Raw genomic sequence first — 23,503 nt, 5'->3', positions numbered from 1 at the left:
TGAACTTATGCATGATGTACCAAATTGGGCAGAGACAGAATCACCTCATTCAGAATACTTATTATTTATTAATCATAAGGTCATACCACTTAATTTTAAATTTACTGAAATACAAATAGGACTCCAGAATTTATTTTATCCTTATTTATCTTGGATTTAGAGGAAACATGAGCACAATTTAAGACAAGAAATGAGTAGTTTGAATTGCTTATCTTCCATCATATGTGTATTATGGTACTATTTGCCTCTTATTTATTATTGTGCTCTGTTGATTCTAATGCTGCTACAGAAACAACATGGCTAAAGTAAACACGAAATGTAACAGATATCCCTCATCTTTAAGTCAAAATTGTCATTTCCAATTATAGAAAAGAAATTTATTCCAAAGTGATGTCAACAGACACAGACAATGGAACCTCCCAGCATGATATAATTGAAAATTGTAAAGGCAGTCTAAATTTACCAATGTATCGCTTTATTTATTATGATATTGATCTTTTACAGTTATTGTATCAAGATTTAAATCAAATGTATCATTATAACAGACAAATATGATAACCTTTTGTGGTATAGATTTGTAGATTAACTATTTCACACATGAACTATTGTGAAATACCTTCTTTTGTTATTTCTGTCCAATACCAAAACAAACCACTGAATCAGATAATTGTAATTGCTTTATTTTTATAACTCTTAAAACTACCTGCTAAACAAATAACCAATAAATGTTGAACCATTTCTACTGCGTAAAAAAAAGTTTAAACATGAAACATTTGTATGTGACGTGCCTCACTATTTTGTATAGTATATATGTATGACTTTATTAAAGTTATAGAGATATGATTGGATTAGCTTTAGTGAATCCTAATCAAATTGGTGAGGTTACATTTGTACTGCATTATAAAGGAACAGATTTATGAAGAATCTATAAAGCCCAGCGGTCAGACATTTCCTCTTTAGGAAAATTGCTTCCTGATTTGTTTCCAAGATTAACAAATGGAAACCTCTTATTGCTTTCTATTGTCTTCTTAGCTAGTTGACAATTCTTGTCTAACCTATTTCAATGTAATATAATGGTCCTCTGGGGCGTAATCAGTCTGCTGTTTCTCAAGGAACAAGAAATTCCTCTTTGTAGTATGGCCTAACAAATTTAGATTGAGAAAAAACATCTGAAAACTTAAATGAGATTACAAACATGCCACTACCACAAATCTTCATGCTTAACTCAACTTTAAGGACCTTGGAGTATACATTCAAATTATCTGTTTAAAAGCTGTGTACCTTTCCATTTATACAATATTATATTATATGATAGGGTTATTGCATGAATATTAGAAAATATTGTCCTGAGTAGAATTTTATATTGCACGAGCTTGCAAGTTCAATATTTGTTCTACGAGGGACAATATTTCCGAAATATTCATGCAATAACCCTTTTATTTTATAGCAATATAATATTTGAAAGTAAAAATTTGTTTACAGTAAGATTTTGTCCTTGATGACTTTATGAATTTTGAAGATTATTGGAATTTATTGCAAGCTAACTTTTGGTTACTTTCTGTGGGAAATATTATATTGCTATGCAATAATATAGTATATTTATATAGTTCCAGTCTCAAAATCTTCTGTAATAAATATATATGGACTCAGTAAGGATACTTACGAAAATTCTTTGTGACTTATCATTGATAACTAATTTTTACTCATTAAAAGTTAAATTTTTTGGAAATTGATATTCCAAGTGAAACTTATACAACTTATTGGCAAAAAAAAATCTTTAAGAACAATTTTTGTGTCTAACAAAAACTTTGTATGACAATATACATGTATAATGTGCTTAGAGATGGTAAAAATTATTTTCAAACTTACAGTTATCTGAAATACATGAACACTTTCATCTAGGAACTTGACTCTTAGATTGACTACTTTGCCCTTTGGAGGGCCTCTTTGTGACAATGGGTCACTCATCCCTCTAATATACTTTCATCTAAGTCATCATACCATGATGATCTGCTTAAAACCTGAAAAGAAATATAGATAGTTATATAAAGATCTGTATGAGAGTTCTCATAACTTCAGAAGGATGCCAAATATATATAGCTACACTCATATAAAATAAAGAGGTTTAAAAATCAACACTTATGCTTTTGATTCCAATCAGGATATCCTGAAGTGATTGTTGCTGCTTTTCTATTCTATAAAAGCAGTGTTTTGTGAAATATTTGTGAAGTCTTTTTTGAATATTTAATTCTATTAGTGTTTTCGATAGAAAATTGGTCATTGCATGATGCAAAGAAGAAGATTGTATATTATTTTTTCTCTTTTTGTAATTAATACATGATTTAAGATGTTTCTGTTTGGGATAATATGAATTAGATTTCTTTAAATCCATGTTCAGAAATGTATCGACTCATGGCATCAAATTAAAGTTTGGTAGCAATTGGCTGTTCAACCAATTTTTCATATGTACATGTATGTTTTTCATTTATTTGTAATTTTTTTTATTAATAATCTTATCAAAGGAACAGATTTTAAGTTGTGGAGTTATCATCAAAAATTCTTTTAACATTTGCTAGTTTTTATGCCCGTTTATGGGCATTATGTTTTCTGGTCTGTGTGTCCATTTGTCTGTCCGTCCATCCTTCCGTCTGTTCGTCCATCTGTGCCACCTCAGATTAAAGTTATTGGTCAAGGTAGTTTTTGATGAAGTTGTAATCTAATCAACTTGAAACTTAGTACACATGTTTCCTATGATATGATCTTTGTAATTTTTAATGCCAAATTAGAGATTTTCCCCCATTTTCACGGTCCACTGAACATACAAAATGATAGTGCCTATGGGGCATCTGTGTACTGGGACACATTCTTGTTTGCAATATGTTTCATATGTGACATTGACCTTAAAATGTCAAACCCAGAAGTATGCAACAGTTGCTTATGACATACATCTAATAATACACTATAAAGTTATAGGTAAAACAACATTGGTGACATTTGATAGACTTCGATTGCCAGGATTTAAATTCTTATTAATGTTTTAGTTAGATTAAAATGGGAGGGGGGAGCATGAATCCAGCATCTCTGTCTTTTCTCAAATAATTGGATTCTAATTACTACAAAGTCTACACATGCATATATACATGTATACACATGTACCATTTAATGACAAATGTACATTTTATTATATTCTATTTATGGAACATATTTATGACCACTAATGAGTACTTCCATGGTTAGTAAATAAGTGTTTGCTCTATATTTGCAATACAATGTTACTAGTATGTTATAAACAGTAAGATATTTCATTGCACCAATGATTTGTGACTTACCACCTAACCAGTACTGTAGTTTACATTAATACACAGAGATAATTGACTGACATCTGGTAATTGAACCTTATCTAATATAGATCAATTATTGACTCTTTTAACTTTAAATTACATAGTTAAAAGACAAGATAAAAGTTTGTTGTAAACATGGAATAACCTGCCAAAATACCTAAATGAACTGTATCTGTTTGTAATTAAATAACTGGACAAATTTTTAAAGTACAAAAATGTACTGAAAACATCAATAAATAAATTGTCCAATGCTATTGCCTAGAAAACAATAGCAATCTTAAAGTTTAGATTAAAGTGGACCAATGGATTGTTTGGAGACATCTCCATCAAATGTGGGTTTTGAAATTTTATGTGGAATACATCAAAGGATGATTACTACCAAGATTAGTTAGTTAATGTTACATTTTATTTAATATCTATACTATTAAACGAGAAGACCTCATTTTTGGTGTCGCTTCTCTTCCTTCCACAATAAATCAGTCATCATGCCTCTGTGTCCTATAGGTAACATGCATAGTCGCATTTGTCATTCATTCTTATGATTATTCAGATTGAGTTATTTTGGGAGAAAAACGACAAAAAAGGAGTCCGGATATGAATCCGTCATCGGACTAACTTTTAGTCATAGATTAGATTTCCAGTTTGAAAGATGCACAAATACAACCAATCGTATGATAGATAACTAAATTATGAAATAAAAAAGCCAATCAGAGCATTCTCCATAGTATGGAGCTTAGATCGCATGAACCACAACTATTATACCTCCTTACAATAATTATTTTTCGCGTTTATCTATATGTAAACTACGATTATTTTACTTTAATATATAGAGACTCTCTGTATTCTGTCTATTGTTTTCTTTGAAATGTTTACTATTTTTAAAAGGGTCATACCAGTTGTATATATATATATATATATATATATATACGAGTCTAAATTGAAAACTACGTTCAAACCTATGACTGCGTTGGATAAAAACCGCAATTTTTATACGTGTGCATGTCAAACAAATTTCGTTGTAGAAGGGCTTTTAGAAGATATATTAAAATAAGTAAAATATTTGACACAAGTACAACCAATCGTATGATGGATAACAAAAATAGAGAGAGAAAAATAAGCCTTTCAGAGCGTTCTCCATATCATGGTGTTTAGATCGCAATAATCACAACTATTATACCTCCTTAGAGAGAACAATTACTTTTCGCGTTTCATATCACGGTGTTTAGATCGCAAGAACCACAACTATTATACCTCCTTAGAGAAGATAATTATTTTTCGCGTTTATCTACATGTAAACTACGATTATACATTTTGTACTACTTCAATATATAGAGACTATCTGTATTCTGTCAGGGACTTTTTATGTTAGTATAGAATGTCGGCCTTGATTCTGTCTTCTGTTTTCTTTGAAATGTTTACTACTTAAGGGGTCATACCACTTGCATATATATTAAAATAAGTAAAACATGCTTAACTTCATCTAAAACTACCTCGACCAAAAACTTTAACCCGAAGCGGGACAGACATGGACGGACGGACGGACGGACGAGCGAACGGACGGACGGACAAACTAGCCTGAAAACATAATGCCCATAAATGGGGCATACACATTTATTGTTGAAAGGGAAAATAGTGATTTGGCAAAAATGAAAGTAAGGTAGAGATTAAAAGTAGGCGAGCATTTTTCGGGGCGTCGGGATCGTGTGTTTTTAAACTCGGGATTTGGGGATTGATCCTTACTGGATCCGGGAATATATTTTTCTATTTCGTGATTTCGGGATATGCATTTCTTTCAATTCTGCATCTCTGATCATCTCTGGATTTCATGGTTTTTAAGCGCGGGATTTCGGGATCAGGACCCCTCCGACAACCCCTGAAATAAGCCTTAGTCATTTAAACATGATACATATCCTACCATTGACATCTTAATGAGGCTCTCAAAAGAAAAAAAAAACACTGACGGATTGTCCTAGAAGCATATTTTATTAGACTAAAAATGGTCTATATATAAGCAGTTAGATTTATTTCATGTTTGAAACGGTGCAAATTGTTAATTTTATTTGACTTTTATCAAAAGTAGCATTGTAGCAAAGGAGGAGAATAATTGTGGTCTGAGGCCAGACACACGAAAATATTTGAATTTAACAGATAGGAAACAAATATCGGACTTTTGAACAAGGGAGAAGGCTGTTGATACCTTTTATGAAATTTGCCATACATACTACTATCCTTTGTCAAAAAAATCATCCTACAACAGTCCACAAGCTGTATAAACCCGCGATTTCGCGGGTGTGTTCTAGTATAGATTTAAGATTAATGAGTTAACTGCAATAAAACATTTTGCTCACATTTATTTGCATAATAAACTCTCTCAAATAAATAAGTATTTCACAGCAATTTTAGTACTTTTGTTTTACTTGTAACTTGACCATGCATTCCATACACACAAACCACAAATATGCAGTGGTCATTTTGAATGGCACTGTTTACAAGTGTAAAAGATTCATTGATTCTCTTAAGCAAGCTTTGTTTTCAACAACGATTGTCTTAAATCAAATATATCTCTTTTCTTTTCTCATAGGAACTGGAAAGTATTTCTTCATTAGAAGATTGCAGCCCATTGCAACAATCCTTTTAATTTTCAACTCATCATGATACTGAATCAATAAAAGGCAATATATAAATACAATGTCTGAGTTTTCTAAATGACAATTAGTGAAGCCAAATCATTCACTTGTTGTCAATGTTACTGTATCAACACTGAGTTTAACATGTCCTTTGGGTGAAGCAGAAATCTATTACCAAACTAAGAGAAGACAAAAGTGGGGATCATGGTTAAGTAAGAAACAGCAACCTCATATTTCCATAATAAATCTCCTACCTTCAACTTCAAGATATTTTCAAATTATATTTGAAAGTATTTAGCATTTGTAGAAAATCAACTAATTATAATTGATTTATTTTTGTGAGCATACTTCCCTTATGACATATGCCTTAACATTAGCATGCTTCCCTTAGGACAATAGACCTTAACATGCGTATGCTTCCCTTAGGACAATAGCAGTGGGGCCCACGCCCATCACCCTTCAGTGATTCCCTATATAACCAACCAAATTTTATTCTCATAAGGGGGGCCTGGGCCCCTCTGAATAGGCCTAACCCTTAATATGACCCTGCTGCCCTTATGACAATATGTCTTAACATGTGTATGTTTCCCTTAGGACAATAGACCTTAACACGAACATGCTTCTCTTAGGACAATAGGCCTGAACATAAGCATGCTTCCCATAGGATATTTTTTTTTAAGGACTTAAAATTCATAGTTCGAGAGAAAGGGAGTGGATCGTAACCCTTGGCTAGCAAAAATGACATAAGTATAAAACATTTGTCTTTCTTCATTTTGTAATTAGCATAGATTTATTCCACAGTGAGAATTATCATAGAGACAGATGGTAAAGTAATTTGTTCAGAATATAAAACAATAATACACATTCAATCCTCATCACTGTATGCTCCTTAAGACTATATGAAAACAAAGATCTGAGAACAGCTGCTTGAGTAAACAAAGGTATCATTAATGTAACATTCCAAATTTCTTCATGGCTTGCATATGGCGCATCTACTCTTCTTATTTATTTCCATAATTTTACTCTTCAGTAAATTTTTAGCTTTGATTATCTGGTCTGAACACTGATAATTGAAACAACACAAATTTGTCTGAATAATTGAAGAATTCTGCACCCAAAGGACAAAGTGGAAGACATTTATCTACAATTTTAACTTGTTTTACTTTGATAATTCTCACATGTAATTATACAAGAATGTTGATCAGTAAAGTATCTTTTCTGTTCTTAGTGCAACATATAAATTTACAAATGCCTTGATGTACATTATGTATGTGTTATCATTTAAAAAAGAAGATGTGGTATGATTGCCAATGAGACAACTCTCAACAAGAGACCAAAATTAACAGAAATTAACAATTATAGATCACTGTATGGCCTTCATGTTCATTACTTTTGCTTATGTTACATTAATATTATGTCAACTCAAAATTCTTAATCTTTCCTTTTCAGAAACATTGAATATCCAGTAACTTTTTTCAATTTATTAAACCTACTAGTTAACTGTAACAATTGATATCAATATATATAATAAACATGCATATGATAATAATATAGGCCTAAAAACTAGAATTCAATTTGAGCAAGACATGCTAGATGTACAATGTATATGTCTTCAATCCAATAACTTTTATCTCGGCTTTCTATCCACTTAGGTGGTTAAATTAATATTTCAGAACAAAAATCATTAACCGACAAGTTAATTATTTACTATAAACAGTTGGAGAGGGAATTAAAATAAAATAAATATATTATCTAACATACTAAAGGGTTTCTTCATATATCAATGTAACAGTAGTAGAAGAACTGTAACTAAATTACATGGTTCTTTTTCTTTTGATGTGGTGAAATCTACAAGTCATTGGCTTAAATGACAAATGGATTTACATATACTAAATAATGTACCATTTATGTGGATGGTTGGTACTGGTAGGGTCAAGACACATCAGGATCTTTAAATTCTTGTATAAATAAACAAAATATAGAGTCCATCGTGTACATGTACAATGTACATGTATGTTGCTAGTACATTGGGTGATTTTTTTTAGAATGAACTACACATTTTTCTACATCCAATACTTGTGAATGGCTGAATCTTAAGTCAACATTAAATCTCATATCAGAACTAACACCTTTCATGTTTCTATCATGTCTATTGTGTTACAGACTTACATGTATAAACATATGTTTTGAAGTTCTGAAGTACATGATAAAAGTATGAAGCAAATTATAAACAAAAGAACAGAGTCACAAATTTTCAGTAGTGGTATATATGAATGATGTATTGCTTGTTTAATGCATGTACGTAGCTGGACAATAACCTATAATTCATAGTATAGTAGAAATGGAAAACTTTTGATGGACACAGTGATGTATCATTTATATAGACAACACAACATGATGTAGATAAATCACAACTTGAAGGTTGATATATACATCATCTAAGTAGGTGCATATGGTGTAATTAAGAGATGGTCTTTAATGTAAAAGTTTTCATTCTAAGGACACTTAATTCATCATTAGATGTTCAAGTGTCATCATATAAAAAGAAACTTCAAAACAGATATCATCTTGAAGATTAAATTCTCACTTTGACACACTTTAATAACTAAATTTTACACACCCATTCTTACAAGAAATAGCAATGTATTAATAATTTTATTAAAAGCCTAGACTCTTTGATAAATTATCAAAATTTTCAGACAAAATATCCAAGTTCATATCCAATAAAAAAATTCTCCCGTTATCAAAAGTCCAAAAATAATTGACAGGCGTGAAAACAAATCTTCTGAACCTTTTTTCAATTTATTTTGTTATTCAGAAACTCACATTTGGTATTTTGTTTTTTTTATCGGAAAATCATTTAAAGTCACCATTAAATTTTTCACAAAGAAAATGCTATCTAAGATGTTGTAAAGATAGAAAAGAAAATGTTACCAACATATTGTTCAAGTTAAGGAGAACACATTATCACAATCTTTTTGAAGTATTTTTCTAGTGACTAAACATTAACAAAACCCAAGAGAAACCCATGTGTCATCTCTGTTCAAATAAAATGACATCATATAAAAGGTGTTTTAACCTATCCTGATGGTCTTTACCTGCATAAGATTTACACTAGATTAAGAGATAATAATAGGAGATTTTAAGTCATAATCTGCATGCATGTTTAAATGCACTTGTTATAGTTGTATTCCCAAAAGAAATAAAATAACTATCAAAATCTACTGTAATGTTTTTTTTCTTCTTTTGTACCATGCATGTAGCCCGAGAGCAGTCATATATATACATGTATATATCTTAGTGCATTTCTTTCAAACAATAAATTCAAATTAATAAAATCGCACCTGTTCTATCTCTAAAAGATTTTTACAGTGTAGTGTACTAAATGTACTAGTGGGACAAATAATATTGAAATTATAGAAGCCAACCAACTCTTAACTCAAAATATATATTTACACACATTCAATTCTTTGTTAAGGGGGTCTACAAACATTCAGAGATTCAGACATGTACATTGTACTAATTTTTTACCTTTTTTAACTAGAGTGGACCAAATCACTATATATAGCTACTGTACCAATAACTAAAATAAAGATTAAGCATTTGCCATGATTTTAAAAACTTAGTTTACCTACATTGTACAGTATGCCATGGTCAGCGTGATATCCAAAGTTTATTTTGGACCTTTCAGACCTTAATATGGACTAATTTGAAAACAGGGCCAAATGCACAATAAGATTCAGCATATCTTAGAGCTGCAATAATTCAGTTTTTGATGAATGTGTCAATCAGACAAAGTTTAATTTTGGACCCTTTGGGCTCTCAATGTAGACCCATTTAAAAATGGGGCTTTACTTACATAGTTAATCTCTCATATATGACAATTAATTATTTGCACACTCTATTTGGTGTGTATCTCATGCCATATCAGTATTTGTTGCTTATATATATATATATATATATAAATAATTTTGCAAGTTTTTTGTCTGTGACTCATGTGAAATACAGAAGATTAATGCTTAACACTTGTCTTCCAATTATCTTTCAAACTGTATATAGGTAATAATCAGCATACTAAATTACTGATCATGTAAATAAATATTATTGTAGCTCCCAAACCTTGTAACTAGCACTTAATTAGTCTTCACCCCCAGTTAAAAGGTCAAAGAAGGTCACATTAAATATTTACAAAATACTTCATTCTCCCAAGGCAGCTGTGAGCCAGTAATTTGAAAACAACAGCAAAGTAATAGATAATAATCTTTAGCCTTAAGATTCTATTATGCATCAGGATAATTACAGCACATATACTACTGAAGATGTTATAATTTCTTTAGCAGATTGATTAGCCTTTAATGAACATCTACAATTGATATAACATGTTTAGTTTACTGGTTTTATCTGACTGGTTGCTTTTTTATTATTTCAGCAAAATATTTTACTTTAAATGTGTGAAACCTCCCTGCTAAATAGTTACTAGCTTGAAAACTGGGTATACTATTTAGATGGACATTCTATAAATGTACATGGTAGTATAATATAATACAAGTCAACAAAACCTTATACAAGCTTAAACCTTTAAAATACCATAAAACATCTATAATAATTTAATTAATAGAAACATCTTTTCAATTATTGAACGAAAAACATTCCATTACAAAGCAAATGCATAAGATTCAGAAAGTTGGACCTAATTTCCTTCTTCAATAATAGGTTTGGTAGAACAAGATATTTTTATAGCTTTTTTGTTGCAACTTGTTATCAGTGAGTTAAGTTCTATGCATTATCTTATTTAGAGCCTGGGGCTGCCTTAATCTTGTGGTACAGGTTATTATTTTACCCTATTCTTTGTGTATTACATGTATATTTTCCTTGGCATTTAAAAGTCATAATCATCTGGGTTTTTTTTTTATAATCAACATATCATATTCACAATTTAGCATCAAGTCTGCTAGAGTTGTTTCCCATTAATCAATAACACACAATATATAATATGAAGGTAATTAAAATACAAGTTTTTTGTAAAACAAAAAAATGCAAGCTATGCCAAAACAGATACTTAATGCTGGATAGTTGATTCATTTAATTTGAGGTCACATAAATGTTATTTCTATACATGCATGCATTGCATATTGTACATGTACACACAGTAACATGTATTTATATATGGACAAACGACTTATTAAACACTCAAAACAAAATAAGTGGGATTTGTGTATCCAATACATTACATTGATCTCGTCTCTTTTTTAACAGTACAAACTAAATCTACTGGCGTCATGCTACATTCACTTTTGCACCAATTCTTCAGATAAATTGTACATGTACAGAGATGCAACTAATCGTCAGCCCTGTCAGACCTGAGGGGCAGAATTTCTGCAGGTCAGGCAAAACTTGTTGCTTTGCAGGACCTGATGGCTGGCAATATTCTAGTCTTCTTGGGTCCCCCAAAACTTAATTCCCTGTCTGTCCTGGTAGAGTATTTTGTTAATAAATTTGTGATCATCTCAAATAAAGGTAAATTTTCTGTTCCCTCGCTTTTTCTAACTTCAAGAACCAGTATTTCTGCCCAGTGATAGTCTTTTCATACATGTACCATGTCCATCACGCCCCAAACCCTTCTGCGTATTTCCTTCATGTTTCTGGTTTTAGAAATTCTTTCTTCAGGAAGGAGGTCTATTAAGCATAGTTGGTAAGTTTAGGAAATATGTCATGGCTGAGAAAATTTGTAAGCGGGTCTCATTTGATTTTTGAGTGAAAATAGAGGTCTGGCAGAAATGTGATGGGTCTGGCAAAACTTGGTACTATGAAGGCCCCAATGTCTGACAGGGAAAAAAAAGTGTTTGCATCTCTGCATGTATCTTTCCTTACTGCCGTGTCTGCTACATGTGTGTTGCTTAAGTTTACCAAAAGGTTAAAATGAAAGTTTATAATCAAAAGAAAGGGAATGGTGTATCAATTCAAGACAGAATATATTTTATAAATGTGCACTGTACCATGTCCACATTCTGTAGCTAAATTAGACTGAAAGCTGCATATTAGTAGAACTTAAATTTCTTAACCCATGGAAATCCTACAACTGTATTTTAAAAATCTTAAAAGCTTATACAATGTATACATTGTACATTTTTTTTATTTATTAAAATTTATTACTGCAAGGGTCTGAAAGTCTTTTTCCAAGAAGTTGTGCAAATCTATGTAAAGTTAATAATATATATAAACACATTAATATTAGAGGTCCTCACTAAGACTAGTCCATGTGATGAAAATCTGTGTTTACTTACTTTCCTCCCATTATTTTCAAAACTGGTGTCAGAGTCCATCTAGATTGTAAAATATTGTGTCGTCTCATTCTGAGCACATCTACATGTATCTTCATTTTATAACAAAAATTTACAAATGACTAAAATTGGATCTCATTTAATTTCCTTGCTTTATTTTTTTATGGGGACTGAAATAATAAATCATAGTGTTTCTCAACAAAGACAAAGTGTCATCTCACTGTTGGACTTGCCAAAAATGGTGTGAGTCTTTGTACTCATCTTCAAAAATCTGTAGTGAAAACCCTGGATAAAGTACATCATTTTATAGAATAAAAAGCCAGCTGGCAGCTGACATTTACATTACTTGTACTTTATATTTCAGTTGAAAAATAATGTTTGTTTTTTGTCTGGAGAATAAATAAAAGCCATAAAAAAGGTTAGTCACATGGGATTTTTCTATCTTGACAAAATCTGAAAAATCATATGCCTTCTCTCCAACCTCCACGACTACACTAAAAATCATTTTAATATGGATAACAGTACAAAATTTGTTTTATATCAAATGTTCTGGCAATATTTTCACTAAATTTGCTCAATGTCATGTACATTTTTTTGTAAATTAAATTGAATAATCCATGAGAAATAGGCAAAAATGATAGAATTCATAGACTTTTCAAAGTTAAATGCAGAACAATTAGCTCAAACATTTTATGTTGCTTTTTTTTTTTTGGATAAGCAATAAAAAAAAATAAGGTTTATAGCTATCAAACTTATATTTGAGATCAGACTGGAGGCAGGAAATTAGACGTTTATCTATTTCTGGCTTTGGCATATTCCTAGAGACACATGTAATCAAGTATGCATAGACTAGTTCTCAAATTCTATTGAACAAATGAAGCACCTTAGACTTAGTTGACCTGACTTGGGGTCATTTGAGGAAAACATGTCATAGGCCATTGTGACATGATGACATTTGCATTGTGATGTAAAAAATTTCCAGGAAAAAAGACAGATAAGAAGATTATGCATATTGCTACCTATTAAATGATATGCTTGTATATGTTTACATCAATTTATTGACTCTTCTGACTTCTTTGGACTTTTGAAGGCATGATATAAATGAACTGATGAAAAAGGCAGTTCATTCAGGTTTTATTTTCAATGATATTACAAATTTTACATCAAATTTGTATCATAAAATTCAGTCAGTGAACGGTAAATGTGTATGAATTATGTCATTTGGTTGCTTTGAACATCAGAGTTTTAACATAAAATGATATTTAACATCAATGAACATTGCAAACCATAACAATGCTGTGCAGAAGTTGACACATTCGAGTTCATGACTGACCTGTTGTTAATTGTACGAATACCGGTGGGTTCACTATTTTTTCTCGGCAAATATTTAAACATATTCGTGTCAATGTAATTTAATTAAGAAATAGAGCAAAATGTAATGAATAAACGTGAAGAATACAAACCTTTCAAAATATCGGAAGTGGAAATGCTAATATTTAGTTGTGAGTAAAATTAATTCAACAGCGGACGGAAGTCAATTACAAACAGTTTCGTATTTACTACAGTACAGCTTTCGTGATACGCACCGTATAATGCGCGCGAGCAGTCTGTAGTCGCGTTGAACAGTTTTCTTCTGTTGTTAATGGCCAATTTACACCCTCTTCCATTTTTTGGTAAAAGTGGTCCACCTTAAAGAATTAACCTGTTATAATTTCATGTATATCTAAAACATATTTTTTTTCAATAAATATTGTACTGAAGGTTTTTCTTTTCCGAATAATTAAATGATTGTTTTCCAGTTTCAATAAACTGGTACAAATATGAATCAAATATGTCTGTAGTTTCTTACAATTATTATAAAATATATTAAAGATTTATAGTCTTTAAGTGAAATCTTCGTTTAAAGGCTTATATGAATTTCTGCACGAAAAAATGCACTTGAAGGGGTACTTGCTGTCAAATTCATGTTCATCGATTTGACTAAAATTCTTATTTTTGATTTATAACATGATACCAGAACGTATTTCAAATGTATGGAAAGTCTAAAATAAACAATTAACAACATAAAAAAAGGATAGCGAACTCGTGCAATTAAATTTTTCTCGGTCTGTTGGATTTCATGCTTTCGGTTCAAAATATCTAAAGCATCGTTGTTACCTGTATAAGAATTATTTTGTGTGAATAGAATCAGGCAATCAAATGGTTTACTCTTATTCCACATTCAATGTTGACATTCTTCTCCATTTAAAACTTGAACATGACTAATTCATGCGTAAAAAAAATCTAGCTAAGGAGTTAAATTGAAGTTCACATGCATACAGATCCAATGAGGTCAAATTATTCACTTGCAAGTGAATATTTCATCAGCGATGTTTTGTTAGCTTATTTTGACAAAATTGAAGCAAACTAGCTCCAAAGGCGAATTAGTATTTCAATTTCTCTTTCAGGCTAGTGTCCCAATAATTTCGGTATTATCACGAAGCGTAACGGAGTGATGTGAGTATTAGCGAACTTTCACATAACACACAACACACATTGCCTACCTTTGGGGTAAACACTAAAACCAGTGAATTTGCTCACTCTTCTTGACCACAAAATGCATCATTACACTCTTTGCTATATAACATGGGACGTGCTCTCATAGACAAACCGTCTCATAGGGTAGGCATTCACCTTTTTTTTCTTTCTTTTTTCACTCAGCTCCAAGACCATACCACCTTTGCCACTTTTTAACAACTTGTCGATCTATTGTTTATGTTGCCGAGTGAGCACTATCTTTTGTTTCTAAGACAGATTAGATTGCGAGAAGCGGATGCTGACTGGACATCAATTCTTTGCGTGCTTTCTGTATATTTTGTTCACTTGACCTTATGTCAATTATAAAGTTTGCAATATCATATAGCTTTACTTTTAGCTAAAGGACGAGACGTTGTTCGATCACTAAAAAAATAAAGATTATCACTGTACGGAACGCATCTATCCCGTCGTTTGCATCATAACTTGACTTACATTCAAAAATTGATAACGGCGGTCGGTATTAATCAAAACTTTACAACAAAAGAGATGATTTCAACTTCTTACTAGTGAACTTTCCATTTCTGTGTAGTAATATTCCTGGAGCGCTGCATGCAGAGTATATAATCGGATATGTCCCTGATGTTGTAACTACACCCCGTCCCTTGTTCACGAATGTGACCTACCGAATTAGACTTAGTTATACCGGGCTTGAGCAACACGACGGTTATCTCATGTAGAGCCAGATCTGCATACCCTTCAGGAGCACATGAGATCAGCTCGAGTTTCTAATGGGTTCGTGTGGTTCTTTATTCAGTTTTTTGTTGTTGTGTTTTTTGTGTACATTTGCTTGTCTGTTTATCTTTTTTCTTTTTAAGCCAGGATGCTAAAAGATTATTTTAGACTTATGAGTTTGAATGTTCTTCTGGTATCATTAAACTCTTTTTTATACCATGTGTGGTGATTCATTTATTTATACCTTACGAAGAAAAAAACATTTCTTTTTTTATGAAACTCGATTTTGTCCAATTTTAAAAAAGGCATAACTGATCAACTTGCTTATTTCCAATCCATATTTTCACGAACCACCTTACTTTGTGCATGTCGTAATGTTACAGCACTTAGTATATAGCCAGTTTGTTTTTTAACAGTTTTTTTTCAGAATAATCCAAATATCGTTAATTTACTTCTACCCGTTGCACATCAGGATTAAGGTTTATCGTTTCCACTATCAAAAAATTTCATGATCAACTATTTAGATTTTATATATTAGTAATTATAAAGATGTTTGTAATTATGTGAATTTTCTCTAATGAATGTTCAACAACATTTTAGAGTAAAATGGTTCGGATACAAAATAATCACTACTGTCAAGCGGTTTACTGCAAACTTTACAACCTGACCAACGTGAGAGATGCTTACATTTGAACTTCTAATCGATTGAACACAATATAACATATTCTGAAGCAATTTTTGACTCACACCAATAACATCTCATGACCTGGCAAGCATTCAATTATTGTATATTTTGTTTTGATCCCATCGTACTACTATCGCCCTTTAAGGTGTTTATTCATCACGAAGACGAAAATGTACTGTTAAATGTTCACCTCTAAGATCGATTGGAGTTCCATCTTGGTCCGTCAAAGTAGTACGATCGGTAAACAGACAAAGTTTTCGAGGTTTTGATTGATTTTCATACCAGGTGAACCGTTTGAAACTGTAGATAGTGGATTGCTGTTATCCGTTGTAATAGCTATCACGTGCATTGGTGATATCACTATTGATGGATATGCTGTTGATGTTCTAATGATGTTCACAATGGTCTCACCCTCTCTGTGTAACTACTTGACGTCAGATCGTGTATGTAGATTTCTTTGTTGTAGTCAAGCAGTGTTGATTCTATGCCGGGTAGACATAGAAAATTTCTCGATAGCTTTCGCTAAAGCCTCGGTCACACCTTACCGGATAGCACGAACGGACGCCTAACGGATGAAAATACAAGTTGTCCGTTGACAAAATTGTTATCCGTTGGGAGTCCGTTGATGTACTGATCGAATAAAACGGACGTATACTGGATGCATAACGGACACACACTGGATATGCAATGTACGAGAAACGAACACGTACCGGACAGAACGGATGTCGAACGTACATCCAACGGACGAGTAACGCATAAAACGGACACCTATACACTTATCCGTTGGACGTTCGTTCAAAGTTTTGAACATGCTCAAAATTTTCCATCGGACAGAACGGACGTCGACGGATAAAAACGTACGATTAACGGACATGCAACGGATGGACGGACGTCTAACGGACGTTGAACGGATTGGAAAAAAGTTATCCGTTAGTCGTCCGTTCGAGCTATCCGGTAAGGTGTGACCGAGGCTTAAGGTTGATGCCTTTATTGTACTGTAAATAGCACTGAGGTTAATTTTGATTGGGGTGTTTTATGAGATGCAAATGTCTTTATAACACGCCGTTGATATTAGATAGAGTAATAGCCAGTGTTTGGTTCAATACTAAATCAACTCATTATAGATACCAGGAATGAAATTTTATATTTACCCCAGACGCGCGTTTCGTCTACAGAAGACTCATCAGTGACGCTCGAATAAAAAAATGTTAAAAGGCCAAATAAAGTACGAAGTTGAAGCGCATTGAGGACCAAACCAAATAAGGCAACAGTACTTAACCGCTGTTCGAAAGTCATAAATCGATTGAAAGAAAACAAATCAGGTTACAAACTAAAACCGAGGGAAACACATCAATTATTAGAGAAAAACAACGAAACAAAAGAAACACTAAAGTGCAAAAAAGACCAAAGACGATGTAACACACACAAAAACGAACTATAAGATAACAACTGCCATTTTCTTGACTTGGAACAGGACATTTATTTTAAGAAAACAAATAGTGGGTTGACATGAATATCAATTATTTGGTCATTTTTATAAACTTACTGGTTACAAAAGTTTAAATGAATCGAAATACTAAGGATGTGCTTATCCCAAGTATAGATTACCTCCGCCGTATTTGGCTCAACTCTTAGGAATTTTGGGTCCTCTATGTTCAATCCTTCATTTTCTTCTTTTGAAAATGCCTGTACCAAGTCAGGAATATGACAGGTGTTTTGATGTGTTTTTTAATTTGATTTTGCCATTTGATAAAGGACTTTACGATTGAATTTTCCTCGGAGTTCGGTATTTTGGTGATTTTTACTTTTTCTTCAACTTTGTAGATAGGTAGTTGTTTTTGGCTTTCACACTTTTTTTATCTGAGCGTCACTGATGAGTCTTATGTAGACGAAACGCGCGTCTGGCGTATACATTTATAAGCCTGGCACCTTTGATGACTAATTGAACCTGGTTTTGTGGCTAGCAAAACTAAGCCAGGTGCCACCATTATCAGTAGAATAACAAAAGGTTTTGTTTTCTGCATGAATATTTGCAAAAGATTAGCAAGACTCCAGGTGTATCAAAGCCATTGCATAACTCTTTAGATCTTATAAATGATTATAGATGGATTGAATCGGGTATCAATTTTGCTGTTGTTAAAAGACACAATGATTGAGAACCCATGTTTAGGATCTGTATTTATAACATTTTTTGTAATAATTGTCAATTTTAAAGACAACATTCATTTATGTTCGTAAGACTCGTATCTTATAATCTTGGTAACTTTGATAACTATATCGACATGCAGAACTCTATCTGAGATAACCTGTGCAAAAGCTTCAGGGTCCGCTAGAGCATTGTGCTTGAACCTAACCCTTCCTTCAATGCTAACTACTGACTCTTCAGATTGGCGATGACGAACAAAGGGTTAATGTTTGAAACGTGTTAGGGATTGAATTTATTACTGCTAATGAGAAGATTCATGTTGAAGAACTTAATTAACACGCTGGCGGCTTCTTTGTACATTCTAGAAAACTTGCACTAATGAAAATGGTGTTGAGTTGAAGTCGACGGCTGGATAACGCTATGCATTTATAGGGTGAAATGGATATTGTGCAGTTGGCAGTGACCAAACATGACTGCGTTATGAGTTTGCTTGCTCGTTCTTTTTCTCTTTAGAAGGCGACCGTCAACTTTAGGCAGATAATCGCCAAGTCAATAGTTAACAACGATAACCAGACTTATATTCTCTACTTTGGGGACATATCTCATGCGGAAACCACAGATGACTTTAGTCTGGCTTTGGATTGATTTGTATAGTTTCATATTTTTTTCGTTGGCAGGGACCACATGAAGGCCGAACCAGAATAGTATAACTAAATACAAGTTTTGCTTTATCGTTGACTTGCCGGTTGAGTCCATAAATGATCTTGCCATGATCCTCCGCGAAACCAAATATGTTGTTTAAACAATTGTGAATGAAAACATTCATTTGGTTGTAGATACTTTGCGATAATGTAGCCATGTCTACCTGTCAATGAAGTGTTTTTAGCTTCGACATCAGTCGTAGAATCTTTATATCTCAATTGGTTGAGACCTCGCAATTTGCCAAAGTTTTCGGGATAAGTAAACAACCCCAAGATAGTACTAGTACTAGGTATACATAGATCATTAAGGTATTCAATCTGCTGACCCATCAGTTTATTTCCGATGCTTTTGAAGAGATACATGATACCACTGTTTGCAAGGGATACTAGATCTGTATCCGTGCTGCCGTTTTTCAGGCGTCGTCCTTTTATCAAAAGACAAATTTAATCCTAATGGACAAACGTATCTTGTGTTTCGATGTTTTTCATTTTTAAGCACCTGATGAACTTTTCAAGAATGCTTCGTACTTATGGACTTGGTATTTTCTTGAATATTGTTTGATAAAGTTCACCTTTTGTGAGTTTTTTTAGCCATTGAATACCAGGTATTCATTTATTACTATTGAAGCAGTCGCGAATGGTTATAATACACTCGCCAGGCCTCACGGTCATAAAACTTTCGAGCATGATTTTTGTACTCAAGACTCGAAAATCAGACAATCAAATTGCTGGATTTCATGTTTGGAGCATGATTTTTGTGCTCAGAGCACTAAGCAAAGTTTTATGCCTTCAAGGTATCCTACTACTCTCTCTATGAACTACATGATCCACATCTTTGGTAGCACTGGGTCACCCTATCTGTACACTGTTGGTCAACCTCCTTAATTATGATGTACGACTGATAGTATTGCCCATTTAAACAGTCAGTTTACATTGATAACAATTATCCATATCGGTAGGTCTTCATACTGCCAGCCGGACATAATAATGGCATGTAGTTGTTGATATTAAGGTTCATGTTTATAATTTTCTTTAAAATCAAATCACTCTTTTTTTATGTCTGCTCAGTAAATTTTCCCCCGGTCTTTTTGATTTGATTTCCCGGATTCTGGTCTCCATCTTTCTTATCGCCATCTTTATTATGGGCTAAATAATTTTTACAAAAAGCAGTGTAACACCACATTATTTTTAGCCCCTTTAATCGATTATCGTCCTCCTTTTTGTTCTCGTGATGTCTAAAGAAAGGTCTGGATATCCATTTCAGCATCCGATGTTATTTTCCTGGTAGTCAATTAATTTTTTCCAGCTTTCGTTTGTTCATGTACCTTAAATTCATAAACTCTTTATCTTTCTTAAACGTTTCACTAACTTGATTCAACAGTTGATTTTTAGGTAACCTGCTTACCCCTTTTAATACATGTTGTTTTGCCTCTGTTATTATTGTTATCTCGTCCTTATCGTTTTTTCTATAGTACCTTTAAAGACCGGCATTTTTAATTACTTAACTTTTGCAACAAATGTATTTATTCTTTTTTGACTTCATTTTTTCTTCTTTTAAATATACATTTTGTTTAGCAGCCAGTTCAATCTTGCCACCATGTGCGATATTTTCTCATTGTGTTGGTGGCCTTGGACTGTTTTCTGTTCTTTCGTCGGGTTGTTGTGTTTTTGACGCATTCCCCCATTCAAATTCTCAATTTTTATATAATAACTACTTGTTTGGTTAGCAGTTGACTGTTTTAACAACTTCTAATAAATATTTTCGTATTTCCCCTTTTAATCAGTACTCATGATGTGATGAATATGTTAAATCATAGCAATAACAAAGTTTACTCTCCCGAATATTTCATTCCATAGATGGCAATCTTTACATTTCGATGTGGAATCAAATTCCCCAACCGTCTTATATGCGACTGCATGCACAAACCTCAACTTTCTCACCATACATTTCTTTCAGCCTTAATGCTTTTTCGATCTTCTTTCCATATTAAATGTCTCTTCTTCCATAAAACTTGAGGGATCGGATATAATAGACATACTTATCAATCATATATGTGCTTTTGTTTTTTATGGTTAGGGTTAAAAAGGGGTAAAGTTAGGGTTTTGGGTTTTATAAAATATATGCAATTTTCATAGACATTTTACCCTTCTCAGCGAATATATTATTTTTTATTGTTTTGCCTAAGTTTGTTATTTTATACATGTCCTAAACCAACGTTTTCTTAAAATGCATTTGACATTAAATTTCACTTCTCTACTACTACAGTTTAAGTTTGTTACCCCGATTTTGTTTTTTGTCCATGGATTTATGAGTTTTGAACAGCGGTATACTACTGTTGCCTTTATTTATTCAAAGAAATAGTTACATTCCAAATATCTTCGGGCATAACTCCTGTTTGTAGACCTTTACAGAGTCTTAAATCTAGACAGTGTCTAACATTGTAATCTCATGAAGGGAATAACCGTAAAGTGCTATTAAAAATTTACATATCTTTATCAACCATTAAAAATAAAAGAGGAAATCAGAAACTTGTACGTTGTAGATAGTTTTAGACGATACATCCTACTTATTGATCTATACATACAGTTAGTAAGTCTGATTCATCTTAGGACTATTCTATAAGGTTTACGATAAAAAAAAAAGTTTTTTCCTGCAGACAAAAAGGCAACTGGACAATAATACTGAGATAAGAAAGTTAACTCTTGTCCATTTACTTCAAACCCAACATCGATTTCGAGGGTAGAGACAATTTAACTTTTCTGCATATTTTTTGTTGATGTGACCATTAGAAAGTAAGAACAAAAATACCGAACTCCTTGGAAAATTCAAAACGGAAGCTCCATAACTAAATGGCAAAATCAAAAGCTCAAACACAACACACAAATGGATAACAACTGTCATATTTCTGATTGGGTACAAGCATTAAAATGTGAATGGTGAAATAAACCTGGTTTTATAGCTGGCTGAACCTGTCACTTGTATGACGTTTGCATTAAATTCAATTACATCGACAACGATGTGTGAACAAAACAAATCGACAAAATAAGTCAAAAAGTCAAAAAAGGGTGTACATTTGTCAACATTGAGTTATTATAAAACATTATTACTATTAAAACAAGAAAATATGTAACAAAGAGACACATAGAGGCATATAGACAAATCAAATGAGCAAACATGAAAGACAGGAATACAAAAATGTACCATAGCACAATAACACAAATATGGGATGTATAAGTACAGAGCCCCGTCATATTTAAAAAAGAAACACAAAAGGCATATAGACAAATCAAATTACCAAAAAAAGAAAGACAAGAATACAAACTTTTTACCATACAACCATAACATAATAGCAGGATGTAGAAGTACAGGGCCACGTCAAAGGGATATGACATAAAACAGACAGACTTAACAATAAAAATAATATTCATAAAGACAAATAAAAGAATACTATAACACGTTATCAGGATGATAAACAAAGTCAGCACCCATAATCAAGACCATCGTATATTTGTTGATAGTGGATATTTATTATAAAGGTCTTGGTACTTTCCGGATTTTTTTTTAATGACGATACGCTCTTTGACATACCCCTGGTTCATCAACTCTTTATTCATACACTGGTGACGAAATCTTAGCAGCAGCTGCAAACTCTTTTAAATCCAATAGGTTTGGAGATATGCATCTACAACATGTTACTTTGCTTAGAAACTGGCCTTGTACTCAGCTACTTTACAAATAATCTTGATGTACATTTATAAAGCTTGGTATAAACGGTACAGCTGTTAAGCTGTATATAAACTGTACATGTGCAAAGCTGTATATCAACTGTACAGCTGTAAAGCTGTATATAAACTGTACATGTGCAAAGCTTTATATCAACTGTACAGCTGTAAAGCTGGATATAAACTGTACATCTGTAAAGCTGTATATATACTCTGTATATCTGTACAAGTGTATATAAACTGTACATCTGTAAAGCTGTATATATACTCTGTATATCTGTACAAGTGTATATAAACTGTACATCTGTAAAGCTGTATATAAACTGTACAGCTATAAAGCTGTATATAAACTGTACATGTGCAAAGCTGTATATCAACTGTACAGCTGTAAAGCTGTATATAAACTGTATATCTGTACAAGTGTATCTAAACTGTGGATAGATATCATAGCACACAAGATGCAGTTGTAGAATCTATATGTTTAGCTTATACACAGATTTGAAAATGTGCAGTTAATGTACATTTTTACAGAGTTGCAGTTTATATATAGCTTTACAAATGTACGGTTTATATACAGTTTTACAGATGCACAGTTTTTGTACATCTCAACAGATGTACAGTTTCAGTGGCGGATCCAGGGGGGTCTGGGGGATGATTCGAATGGGAACATATAGTTGGACCCCCTTTTGTCCTGTGTTGGAACCCCTCCCCATTTTTAAAATGGATGGATCCGCCCCGTAGTTTATATAC

The 23,503-nt window shown here is 32.6% G+C and overlaps 1 protein-coding gene across 5 annotated transcripts in view; it reads right to left on the bottom strand.

Annotated features, from left to right (window-relative positions):
• The window catches only part of LOC134711830 (FERM, ARHGEF and pleckstrin domain-containing protein 2-like), a 105,044-nt gene extending 91,242 nt beyond the window's left edge, over nt 1–13,802 (bottom strand). For 3 of the 5 annotated variants that reach the window (XM_063572750.1, XM_063572755.1, XM_063572754.1), the window contains exons 1-2: nt 13,713–13,802; nt 1,870–2,021 (exon numbers count right to left, since the gene is read on the bottom strand). In XM_063572750.1, coding sequence (XP_063428820.1) covers nt 1,870–1,968 — 99 coding nt within the window. In that variant the 5' untranslated portion in view covers nt 1,969–2,021; nt 13,713–13,802. The other 2 variants (XM_063572753.1, XM_063572751.1) reach the window with 2 other exon arrangements.
• Between the last annotated feature and the right edge of the window lie 9,701 nt (nt 13,803–23,503).

This window comes from Mytilus trossulus, chromosome 3 (assembly GCF_036588685.1).
Source record: "Mytilus trossulus isolate FHL-02 chromosome 3, PNRI_Mtr1.1.1.hap1, whole genome shotgun sequence".
Lineage (NCBI taxonomy): Eukaryota > Metazoa > Mollusca > Bivalvia > Mytilida > Mytilidae > Mytilus > Mytilus trossulus.
The sequence above is the reverse complement of the archived record's forward strand: the minus strand, read 5'-3'. Positions and strand labels throughout refer to the sequence as shown.